The 12408-nt window shown below is 46.5% G+C and overlaps 1 protein-coding gene across 3 annotated transcripts in view; it reads right to left on the reverse strand.

Annotated features, from left to right (window-relative positions):
* TMEM255A (transmembrane protein 255A) overlaps positions 1–12408 on the reverse strand; it is a 46768-nt gene continuing 34360 nt past the window's right edge. For 2 of the 3 annotated variants that reach the window (XM_061178624.1, XM_061178626.1), the window contains 2 exons: positions 7789–7932; positions 1018–1176 (listed from right to left, as the gene is read on the reverse strand). In XM_061178624.1, coding sequence (XP_061034607.1) covers positions 1018–1176; positions 7789–7932 — 303 coding nt within the window. Of the gene's footprint in view, positions 122–1017; positions 1177–7788; positions 7933–12408 lie in introns of those variants that run through there. The other variant, XM_061178625.1, reaches the window with a different exon arrangement.

The raw sequence follows: 12408 nt of genomic DNA on the forward strand, positions 1-12408 counted from the left end.
ACACTTTCATAATCTTGAACGCTGTCATGACTGGTCTCAACAGAAAAAAGGACCAATAAGAGCAGTGGCGTTAAAATACAGATGATTCTTTTGGGGTGGGGTGCAGGATACGTGCGGTTTGCTGGGATTGAAGCACAATATTTGAAGATAAACAGTCACAAAGATTAGTAACAATCTTAACACGACCCAAGAACCTAATCTAGCATTTTTGAACTCAATTTTAACCATAAGATTTGTATCTCCTGCAGCAAATGCAACATGTAGTAGAACCGCTGTCTCCTAAGTTACCCGATGCATAACTGAGATCCACTTAAAACATCTCACATGTTGTTCTGTGTATTTCAGTGCTTCTTGAACAATCAATCCTGTTCCCCACTACTCAAAGGACTATTGCACTTTTCCCTTTGGGAGGTACCAATCACAGAAGCTGAGCTGAATGATCACAATAGCCATTTTTACAATACAGAGAAGAAAGGAGTAAGAGACATGGGCAGCTTTTTTCAGCATCCAGACACAAGCAAACAAAATCTTAGAACTCTCTGCATTGGAACTACCGTGTAGCCCCATCATCTGGGAAATTTTCCTTAGGGACTGACTTTAGTGGTAGGGAAAGACAGGGCCTATAAGCCAGGCGCTTCAACCAAGGTGCTAGGGTGGCGATCTGCCAACGGCCGGAGGACAACACTCCATTTACACAAAGTGAAGCAGATGGCAACCACACTTCTGCTGCACACAGAGGCGGGGCCATAGGGTAACGCAGGTCCAAACAAGACAAGCTGCTTGCTGGGATGGCTCTCCAGCCTTGCGTTGCCCTTCTTGGAAGTGCTGGGCTCAGTCTAGCCACCCCTGCTCTGCACTGATAACAAATAAGCTTCTTCCCTATCTTTCCTTAGCCTGGCAGGCCATTGCAAAACTTTATGCATAAGAATCACACTTTAAAGTTTGTACCCTACACACTTCCACTAAAGCAGAAATACAAAAGCCACAATAATCTTAATAGCCAGCAGACATTCCTCTTTAGGGGCTGTAAGGGGGTGGCTTTTCAAAAGGCGGATAGTAGGGTGGAGAGTATCGGGGTGGAGCACTGGAGGACCACATGTAGCTGGGCGAAGGAGAGGCAGACTGGGGCTCGTCAGAAAGTCCAGAGGGAGGGGAGGATGGAAAGACACTGGAATGCTGTGTAATCAAAATAGAACATCAGTTTAGGCAGTGAGGTTGCGATTCTCCAATGTCAGTCATTATTTTAAAATGAATACGGACCCAGTGTGTTTCTGTTTGGAACAACCAAGAGTTCCTAAACCTCGCAGGGTTAATGAGGGGCATGAAACTGAGCTGGTCCCACCTTCTCTCAGTCACTCAGGCTGCAGAGCTCATGCAGAGAGGCCTTGGAATCCTCCCCCACCCCTCCCTTTGGACCCCCTCATTCAGTCAGTTACCGAACCCTGTTGCTCCTACTTCTGTGTCGTCTCTGGAATCCATCACTGCCTTTACCACGTTTATAACTCAAGCCTCCAACAACTACCCCCTGAGCCATGGCAACAGCATCCCAACTAGTCTTCAAAAAGGTAGTTTGGGCCTTAAGGATATTTGAGGTTAAGCCATTAATACCTGGGAAAGTCTTTGCTACAAAAATATATCATCACAGAGCCCATCTCACAGACCAAAACAAAACAAAACAAAAAAACTAAGGTCAGAGAGGTTAAATGGCTTTCTTGGATCTGGGGTCTTCTAACTCAAAGTCCAACAATTTCTATTTCATCTTAACTGTGGCCCACCACCTCAAAGTGCAGGCTATGTTGGAGGGCAAAGAGGAACAAAGGCGTGGAGGTGAGAATCACAAAGATAAGAGTGAGGAGCAATCTACCAAGTCGCAGGGACACTTTGTGTTGTCTAACTTGTAGTCTTTGGGAAGGGAGCGAGATATGGGTTAAAAAAAAATACCCAGTGAATTGGCGTGTTTGTTAGGAGTCATCTGCCACTTCTCTTTCCCTGGCCCGTGTATACCCTCGACCCTAATGATTTTGCTGCTCAAGGAGAGTTGGCCTGTTTTGTTCACTGCTCTCTCTCCCAGAACTCAGAACAGTGCTTGGCAAGTAGGAGGTACTCTAACTTCAGGAGCATAGAAGATGAACTTGGCATGTTTTTTTAAAAAATAAAATCTATTTTCAAAGACTACGGTCACATCTTGTGGGTACTGTTGCCTTGCTCCAGTGGTGGAGCATGGCTGAGGCCTGAAGGCTGGAGGGGTCTATAGGGATGGCAAGAGGCAGGAGGCCAGTTTTAGGCTCTCAGGAAGAGCAAACGTAAGCGAACGAACAGGGTTGCAGAACTGCAATTTTCTGTTGTGCCTTAGCTCTAGGAGGAACTGCTATATTAAAAAAAAAAAAAAAAGACCCACTTACATCAAAAAATTTCTCAAGAGTTCAAGTGCTGTCTGGGGAGGTCAATGCCTTTTCTTTGTTCTGCTGGCCGGAGTCTAAGTAGATCATGTCATTTTCAGGCCTAAAGCAATCTAGAGTCAGCCTTGCCATGAGGTATCTGGAGCCTGAGACCAGTTGGCTGATTCTCCTTATCACCAGTCCTGACCTCTGCACTCCTTAGAAAGGGTTGTCCTGGTTTCTAGGTCTTGCTTGAGACACTGAAATCTCCATCTCCCACCACATAATGTCAGGACTGAGAAGAGGCCGTAGCGGCCAACATCCCCTCCTTCCCCATCACATCCATCCTTTCGATCTGAGAGAAGGAATGACAGGGTCATAGAAAGCCTTTAAAGACAAAAGAACTTGAGGCAGTGGACTCGAGACAAGCCAGATTCCTTTCAAAAATCTCAAAATTTCTCCTCCCTCCAGGAGGAGATATGCTTTCTAAGACACTGGAATCGTGATTTCCTAGTTTTCCACTCCGCACTGCACAACTCTCTCCTCTCTCTCCCTCCTCTTCTGTTGCTTTCCTCAACTAAGAACGCTGTCCTCTTAAACCAGAGAGGAGAGCAAAAACCCACCAGGGACAAGATCTCTGTGGCCGGGGATGCGCCACTCTGCCCTTCTAAATCCTGTTCCAGGATAGTGAGAGCCAGGAGGCCAGTTCTCTGTGGCCCAGCCACAGAAGGGAGGGGCAAGTTTCTGACGGTGGAGCTAAAGGCCGTTCCGTCCTGAGAGGCAGTAAAAGGCTGCCGTGGGCAGCAGCTGCCGTGGGTGGCAGTTGTACACTTTGATAATAAGAGGGGGTGGTACAACGGCCTTGGGTTTTCACTTCTCAGTTTCATGTTTGGGAAAGTATTAAGGGGGAAGGGGGTGGGATGCTTCTCACTTCCCTTTGAGGATGCTGGGAGTCTTAGGGATAAACTCGAAGGGCTCCTGGCAGAGCTAGGGAGCTAACTGGCTGCAGTCCACACGCACCCCTGGGATTTGTTGCGGGTGGGGCGGGGTGGGGGGCGCCCACCGTACCAGTGCGTAGTTTCCTAGCAACAGGCAGGCACCTTGGGAAAGATCTGGCTTTGTTGCAGCTGGGGAGCTGGCCCGGTGCATTTTGGTTCCTGCCTAAGAGTCGACTGGACTAGGGACAGGCAGCTCAGAAGAACAGAGCTTTGAATCCTTTCGCACCACAAAGCATGAAAAGCATGAAAAGCATCTAAATAGCCTACTGCTGGGCCTCGTCAGCTCGAGCGTCCCGAGCTGCTGCTTAGAGGCTGGGGTGGCCTAGGGCGGTGGAGCTACAGAGGCGGGAGCGGGCTCTCTCCCGCCTCAGCCTGCCCCTCCCTGCCCCATGCAGACCCACACTCCGCAAGACCCTTGTGCGTTTCTGTCACGTGTGCTTCTCTCTTCAGAAGCACTGGGAGGCAGTGACTCCAAAAAGAGCCCCGGAACTGGCCGGGTGATAAAGGGTACCAGCAAAAGATGCTGTGTCCCAAGGGTGAAATCCAGGGTCTCTTGGTTCTTTGCATTCCCCCTCTGTTTCTGACCCAGAAAGCAAAGCCAGGGGAGACGGAGAGAAGAGTGGAGAAAAGGAAGAGGAAGAAAAAGGGAGGGATCAGAAACAAGAGAAAGGAGGAGAGGCAAGGAGAACCTCAGCAGGAGAGGGGGAAATAAAAAGTTGAGTGGCGGCAGCAGCGGCAGCCTCCTAAGGCTCTCAGCAACCTGCGCCATCTACCGCCTCCCCCCGGACTAGCGCGACCCTCTCATTCAAGGGGCCCGATTTATAATGGGTCCTGTTCAGTGGCTACGACGAAACCTAGAGTACCTTCACGTGATTTAATAAAGAGCATAAACAGAGGTGCTCGCATTTTGCAGAGGCTTTTGTTTTAAGCTAAACTTGGCGATTCACCAAATGGCTAGAGTGAAATAGGGGGTCTGGCCCAGTAGGCCAGACTGGGGATTATGGCTGGAAGCCTTAAGGGATTTACCCCAAAGCTACACTGGGTTGAATTTCCCAGCAGAAGTAGAAACGGATGCTTTATACCCTACAGGATATGGACTGCTTGGCCATGGGGAAATGAGCGCAAGGTGCAAGAGAAGTGAGCGCTGGGGAGGTGAGCAAGGAGGCACCAGCAGTCTTGGCTTCTAATCTTGGACGCCTTGGAGTCCAACATTTGCAAGAGTCACAACATCCTCAGGGCCAGCTGACCAGACCCACGTCCTCGCTCCCGTCTGACCACAAGAAATGTTTCCCAAGCTTCCTGACTGGACAGCTACCCAATAAGAGCATGACTTTGAGGGGTGAAAACAAAACTCTATAAATCTCCTCTTCCTTCTATCAGCCTTGGGATAAAAAGGAAAGAGAAGTCTTCAAAGGCAAAGTGACATAAATAGTCCTATTTGGAAACGACCAGAATGGGGAAGTCATTCAGGAGAAAGTCTAGAAAGGTCAGTTTTCCTGCTATGATTTGGGCCCTTTTACAATCTGAGATGAGACTAAGGGAGCTCTGGCTTTTGTTTTTTTTTTGGTAGGTCTGTGCTTCTGGTGGTTTTATTGTCAGAGGTGGTGTGCGTTTTGCTGACTGCTTTCTATTTATCTGGGAACATAGCAGATGTTCCTTCATCCTCTTGGCTTTCTTGGGGAAAGACTGGTATTTCCTCCTATGAAACAATAAGGGAATGGAACTTGGTGAACAAAAGAAAGCTCCACGCAAATACTAAAGTGAAATACTTTGTAAGTTCTAGAAGGAAACAAATCACTTAAAAACATACACCTTAAAACCCATAAATTTATAAAGTCTCCAAAAAGGAAATACAAAAGACGGCTTGAACCTACAGAAAGAACCAGGAGAGGTATAAGAAGTGTCCCAGTAGTCCTTGGAGTGGGGAGCAATTTAATAACATAATAAGAGAAAGTAAAGGGAATCCCCTGGCGGTCCAGTGGTTAGGACTCTGCGCTTTCACTGCCAAGGGTGCGGGTTCAATCCCTGGTCAGGGAACTAAGATTCCACAAGCCGCGTGGCACAGCCAAATGGAAAAAAGAGAGAGAGAGAGTAAAGAGACCCTTTCCGAGTCATGATTAGGAAGCCCATAATTTAAACCAGTAGAATGTGTAAATATCCTAAAATTAACTGGGGAAAAGATCAATGCTATACTCAGACTTACAGCTTCTCCAAAGAATCCCTCAAGCCAATCTCTGGCATCAGACAGACCTGAATACATATTCTTGTCCTCCACTTACCAGCTCTGTGACTGTGGAGAGGTTACTTACTTCCTCCATGACTCAGTCATCTCAACTTAAAAATGGCAATGACGAGAGTATTTCCCTCAAACGACAAAAATGAGATGATATCTGTAAAGCACTTAGCACAATGCTTGGTACATAGTAGGTGCTCATTGAATAGGAGCTGTCATTAAAAAGCAGAGGCTTCCACAAATCCCTGAAGTGCCTGCTTTGAGCCCACGGTGTAGGTTTGTGTTAGGTGGCTAGATTTGGATCCCTTCTCTGAGTTAGGTACCCTGTGTCTGGGTTTCCATAGCACTCTGGGTAATAGTCTACTTACTGTTTTGTCCCCACTGCTGTCCCCTGACCAGTCCCCTTCAGGTCCCTAGACTGGTCTCTTAATGCAGGGCCTATGTCTCATTCAATCTCTACATCCATAGCTCCTGGCCCAGTTCCTGGCACATGGGAACACAGAGTCAACATTGACTGAACTGAAACCAACAGCCTGGGCCACCACTGGCATTGGCAATCTTGTTTTCATGCCTGGGGTAGTGTTTGAATGAGGAATGATGGACAGAGAGATGGCTCCATCCCCTAAACAGGGGCTTCCTATCTTATAGTTTGCAGCAGCCATCACCAAGGAGGTTATTGTTACTACTTCAGGGGTTCGTTATAAAGTGAAAAGTCCTAAAATCAATATAGTCAATATAATTTACTTCGATATAAAAAAAATGGAAGCAGCCTCTTGGGAGCCATGCATGGCCCCTCTGTCCCAGGATGACTTTTTATTATGGGCGTCCCCAAAGAATGGTGACCCTCCTGTGCTAGGTTCAACATCCCTGCATTCTTTTAAAGGATTCCTTTGCCTCTGTCACTACTGCAATTATCTATGCCCTTTTAGAACATATTTGTGTTTTCCAGTCTATATTACCTATTTGGGGAGCAAGTTCCCTGAGTTGTCTACCTGTGAACACAGTAGGCTTTAAAACAAGTTCTAACATCTTTTCCCAAGCTTTAATGGATGCCTCCTTGTGCTGGTGCTGTATTTTATGACAGCAAACAAATCCATCTTCACACTATAGATACGTATTCCTATTGCCATATAGAGTCCTAGACCTCCCCGTACAGTATGTAAACCAAACCAAAGTACACTTTATTCAACTAAATAGGGGGGTTTTCAGTTTCAATTATTTTGTTAATCTGAAGTGGAAATTAGGTTGCCCAAGGGCTCTGTTTTTCTAAACTGGCTGGTTAATTGGAACCACCCCCAAACAGTCATGCTTTTATGTCCCCTTGGAGCATTCAGGGCTCTTGGTCAATAGAAGTAAATTCATTATGAGCTTCCCTCCTTTCAAAGGCATTTCCTTGGTCCCCAAACTTTGAATTAACCAGATTCGAGTGTAGTAATCCCATCCTTCTGTGGTCCAGGGTTTAGGGTCACTGTAAATGCCTAAAAGACTGTTCCGTTTGTTTTCCTGAAGTGTCTAGTTCAGTGCTCTGCATACAATGAATTCCTTTCAATTAAGTGCCTTTTGGGTTCTGTTCTTCTGTGCTTAGTCTTAGCTCAAAAGGAAAATGGGAAAGGGCAAATTTGGTAACACTTATTTCTGACCCATGTGATAACAAGGCAAAAAAGGGGAGGAGGGTGTATAAAAAATATTTTCTCTGTAGAGTCCCAGTTAGGAAGTCTGGAGGAAAAGAAGGGACTTCTTTCTCATTACAGATTTGATTCAAACCCTGTGTGGCTCAGAATGCCCTTGTGCTAAGGAGCAGGACTAGGCAGCCCTCTCCCGGTGGCAGAGAAATGGAAAAGGCCCCTGTTGGACAGGGGTCCGTGGTGACATACTCATGAGTACCTCGGTGTAGGTCAAGGCAACTTGGGACACCTGGATCCTATCTCCTCTCCCCTTTTCTTCCCTCATTCTGTTTCTTCTCCTCTTGTGTCTTTCCCACCCTCCCCATCTCTCCCATCATTGCCTGCCTATGCAGTCCTTAAGCTAGTCACTGGTACCCACAGGCTGCTAAAGGCCCTCAGGTATAGAGAGCCTGGCTACGTCATATATATTAGGAAGCGTCCATCATTAGGGAGAGAACGAGACAGCATGAGCGAGAGCAAGGGTAATGGAGAGTTCTTTTTCTCTCAAAACATACCTGAAAGTCATAAGCAGAATAAGGTGGCAGGTGAGGAGGGCTATGGTAGTAGGTATTATAGGATGCCACTTGAGGACGAGCGTAGTAAGAAACAGTCGGATGGGCATTTTCAACAGAACAGTTCAGTGCTGGGAGAGTTGGGTTCTGCAGAAAAACATAAATTAGAAACAACATAAACGTTCATCACTAGGAGAATGGTTAAATAAACCATGGTACATTCGTACTACAGAATACTATGGAGCTATTGATAAACAATGATGTGCACCTATATTTAGTGACAGGGAAGTTGTCCAGGATATATTGTTAAATTAAAAAAACAAAAACAAGCCATTGGCAAAACTATGGAGACAATAAAAAGATTAGTGGTTGCTAGGGGTTGCGGTTGGGGAGAGGGATGAATAGGCAGAGCCCAGAGTATTTTTAGGACAGTGAAAATACTGTTTGCCACCATAATGATGGATACATGTCATTATACATTTGTCCAAACCCATAGAATTACAACAGCAAGAGTGAACCCTGGGGCTTCCCTGGTGGCGTAGTGGTTAAGAATCCGCCTGTCAATGCAGGGGACACGGGTTCGAGCCCTGGTCCGGGAAGATCCTGCATGCCGCGGAGCAACTAAGCCCATGCGCCACAGCTACTGAGCCTGTGCTCTAGAGCCCGCGTGCCACAAGTACTGAAGCCCATGCGCCACAACTACTGAAGCCCGCGCGCCTAGAGCCCGTGCTCCACAGCAAGAGAAGCCACCGCAATGAGAAGCCCGCGCACTGCAATGAAGAGTAGCCCCCGCTCGCCACAACTAGAGAAAGCCCGCGCGCAGCAACGAAGACCCAACGCAGCCAAAAATAAATAAATAAATAAATTTATAAAAAAAAAAAGAGTGGGGCTTCCCTGGTGGCGCAGTGGTTGAGAATCTGCCTGCCAGTGCAGGGGACGCGGGTTCGAGCCCTGGTCTGGGAGGATCCCACATGCCGTGGAGCACACAATTACTAGGCCCGTGAGCCACAATTACTGAGCCTGCGCGTCTGGAGCCTGTGCTCCGCAACAAGAGAGGCCGCGATAGTGAGAGGCCCGCGCACCGCGATGAAGAGTGGCCCCCACTTGCCGCAACTAGAGAAAGCCCTCGCACAGAAACGAAGACCCAGCACAGCCATAAATAAATAAATAATTAAAAAAAAAAAAGTGAACCCTAAGGTAGACTATGAACTTTGGGTGATTCTGATGTGGTGATATAGCTTCATCCTTGGTAACAAATGCACCCCTCTGGTGGGGGCTGTGGGTAACGGGGGAGGCCGTGCACGTGTGGGGAAGGGGTACGTGGGAAATCTATCTTCCTCTCAATTTTGCTGTGAACCTAAAACTGCTCTAAAAAAATAAAATCTTTTTAAAAAGCCACCATGTTACATTAATGTAGCATAATCCCAGTTTATGTAAAAAATAAAGACTCAAACAATTATACACATATGTGTGTTTGTCAATGAAATTAATCTGGAAAGATTCACAACAGACTGTTAACTATGGTTATCTCTGGGGAGGGCAGCGGTACTAGGAAGTAAATGGGGACTCCTCACTTTCAATTATATAGCCAAGGTTTTCACAACTAATATGTATTACTTGTGTCATTTCCCCGCAACTTATTATTTTGAAAAATTCAAACCTATAAAAAAGTTGAAATCATTTGTATGATTTTCAAAAGCAAAAAAGAAAAAGAAGAAATTGAGACCCCAAATACAAAATGTCAAACGGACAAGGCTATTGCTATTGCTGTGACAGAAATGTGATCGATCACAAAGGGTTTGTAAAAGTTGTAAGGATTCTTGCAGATTCCACCCTCACTTTTTGGGAAAACGAAGCAATGCAGAAAGAATTTAATACCATTTTTATAACATGGTGACGTGTGTAGCCCTTCAAGGGTTAAAGCTAATCTTATCCAGGATGGGGTTGCAGATTTCAACAAGGCCAAAACACTGCTCAAGGAAGCCACCACCGCTCATTAGTTCCCAAGCAGGACTGTGCTCTGTACCTTATGAGTGCCACATGGGTCAAGGTGTGGGTAAATGTTCTTTCCATCATCCATGTCATTGACACCCCCTCCATTCATGTGGATAATCAACAGCTGTCTGTAAAATCAATGTGTCTTGTTTCTGGTACGTATCTACTTGGCATTAACGGAGAGCAGAAGCTTCCTCTCAAGTGATGAAAATGTGTGGGCAGGCTTTGGCAATGTCACAGGCAACCATGGTGGGATGTTGGCAGAGGAAACTCCCTTATAGCAAGTTTCAACACAGTCTGTTGCTCTCTTCCTTGGAGTGGGTTACTGTTTACATCTCTAGGAGGTTTGAAGAGCTACAAGCCTCAGTCATTATGATGCTGCTCACAGACAACCAGAGAAATGTTTCTCAGCCTCTCTCTTGTGTGGGAGAGAACTTAGATCTTGACCATTCCAAGGGCTGGCTCGCGTTACAGAAGAGTGCTCAGAAATGCCCTTACCTCTCCACAAGGATTCCAAAAAGAAATGTCATCCCTGAGGAAGTCCCAGAAACCATGTTCCGTTGGCCTTGTGTCAGTTAAAAACACACCCTCCAGCTCTTGCAAAACGAAACCAGTTCTTCTATGCAAATAAACTAAGCCTAACCATAGAGAAGCAATCATGCAATGTAAACTCTATCTAGAAAAGGTTTTGTGTGTGCAGCGAGGCTGGGGGTCCAGGACAATCTTTGAAAGGAAGTTGACTATTATAGAGAAAGAAACACAGGAGGAAGATTAAATAAGCACAAGAAAGCCACAGAAGAGAAGTGTAGAGGACGTAGAGAAAATGGACAGGGCACCAAGAGAGGTTGAGGGAGTGAAGGGGGGTGAAGTCAGGAGTCAGGCAGGGGAGAAGCAAAAGGGATGGCCCCAAATAATGGTCTGCTTATGATTGTTGTTTTTTTTTAAATATTTATTTATTTTGGCTGCTCCTGGTCTTAGTTGCGGCATGCAGGATCCTTTGTTGTGGCATGCGGGATCTTTACTTGTGGCAAGTGGGCTTCTTAGTTGCAGCATGCATGTGGGATCTAGTTCCCTGACCAGGGATCGAACCCGGGCTCCCTGTATTGGGAGCATGGAGTCTTACCCACTAGACCACCAGGGAAGTCCCATGGTCGGTTATGTTTTAAATCAGTAATTCTGATTTTCCAATAAATCTGGGCTCCATCTCTACTTGTGTGTGCATATAGGAGTGTGTGTATTTCTGTACCAATAATTCTGGGGCTTAAGTTATGAGACCCCCATTTTTGACCAGTTGCATTCTGAGCTCCAGTGAAACAAACAGTTACTAGGTAGCACGGGAAATGGTCAAAGCCGTCTCTCCTGGACAACACTGAGTCTCTTCTGAGACAACAATTGCGGACTTTGGAAAGAAGGCCGCTTTGACTTCTCCCCACTTTACTCTAAACCAGAGACACCAAGTAGGAGAAAATGGCAAGATATCATCACCTTTTAAAGATTCACCTCAAATTCTTATATCTTTGGGCAGCAAACACTTTGGTCATCAAACATTTGTTCAACACCCTTTTCACCAAGCCCCTCTGGTCAGGGAAAGAAGACGTCTTTTTTCCTTTCGGGTTCCCACAACTCTGGAAACGATGCTCCGAGCTGATCTCTTTGAAGGCTGCCAGCTCACAGCTATTGGCTCCTGGCCTCACTCCTCAGGAATGCCTTTCATCAGCCAGCACCCCTGGGCCTCCCTGCAGCCCCCAAGGCATCCTACTCAAGGCGGAGGCATGCCAAGAGTCACCAAGCACATCTGGACCCGGGCCGAGGATTTTATGTAGGCCTACCTGGTTGATGCTCCAGGATTTTCCACACCATGTGCCTCATTTTAATAAAGTGATGGAAACAATGGTTCCTCCTTGGTGCCCCCGTCTTATAACCCCCCTTGTTCTCTCCCGTCACGAATCAGATCTTCTGCCCCTGCTCTTTGCCTTCATCTTTCGTTTTCCCCACTGGCCCTTGATTGGGTTCCCAGGCCCGGCATTTGATGACGCTCAGGTCTTCCCTCGCCCTCCTCCTTTCCTCTCAGAGAAGCTCCCAACAGTTGGAAACAACTTGCTTTTAATTTTTTTAATGAAAGCAACTAAACAAAGGAGGTCATGTCTGTTAAAACACTTGTAGAACCAGAAAGGGCCAGCCGAATGCTCGATAGGGGCAGCTGGGATGAAGCAAAAGGAGCAAAGGCTCTGGCATCTAACACACCTGGGCTCCACTCCCAGCTCTGCTATTTAGCCCTGGGCAGGTAACTTGACCTCTGTTGGCCTGTTTCCTCATCTGTTAATGGGGGGAGTAATATTTACTTCACGAGGTACTAGTGGTGGTGAGAAGCGGAGAAAGAAATTGTACAAAAGCCCTTTACGGAGAGTAAAGGGGCCATTACTGGCACCTCTCAGGACAGACTGTCAACAAGCCCCTACTCCCCTAGAGATCAAGGTCACAGTGAAATTAACAGTGCAGACTGTACACCTGAAACTAATATGCTATTGTAAGTCAACTATACTTCAACAATTAAAAAGAGTTCAGAAATAAACCTAAACATCAATGGTCAACTGAGTTTTGACAAGGGTCCTTGCAGGAGCCCCACAG

Source organism: Eubalaena glacialis, chromosome X (assembly GCF_028564815.1).
Source record: "Eubalaena glacialis isolate mEubGla1 chromosome X, mEubGla1.1.hap2.+ XY, whole genome shotgun sequence".
In the NCBI taxonomy this organism is placed as follows: domain Eukaryota; kingdom Metazoa; phylum Chordata; class Mammalia; order Artiodactyla; family Balaenidae; genus Eubalaena; species Eubalaena glacialis.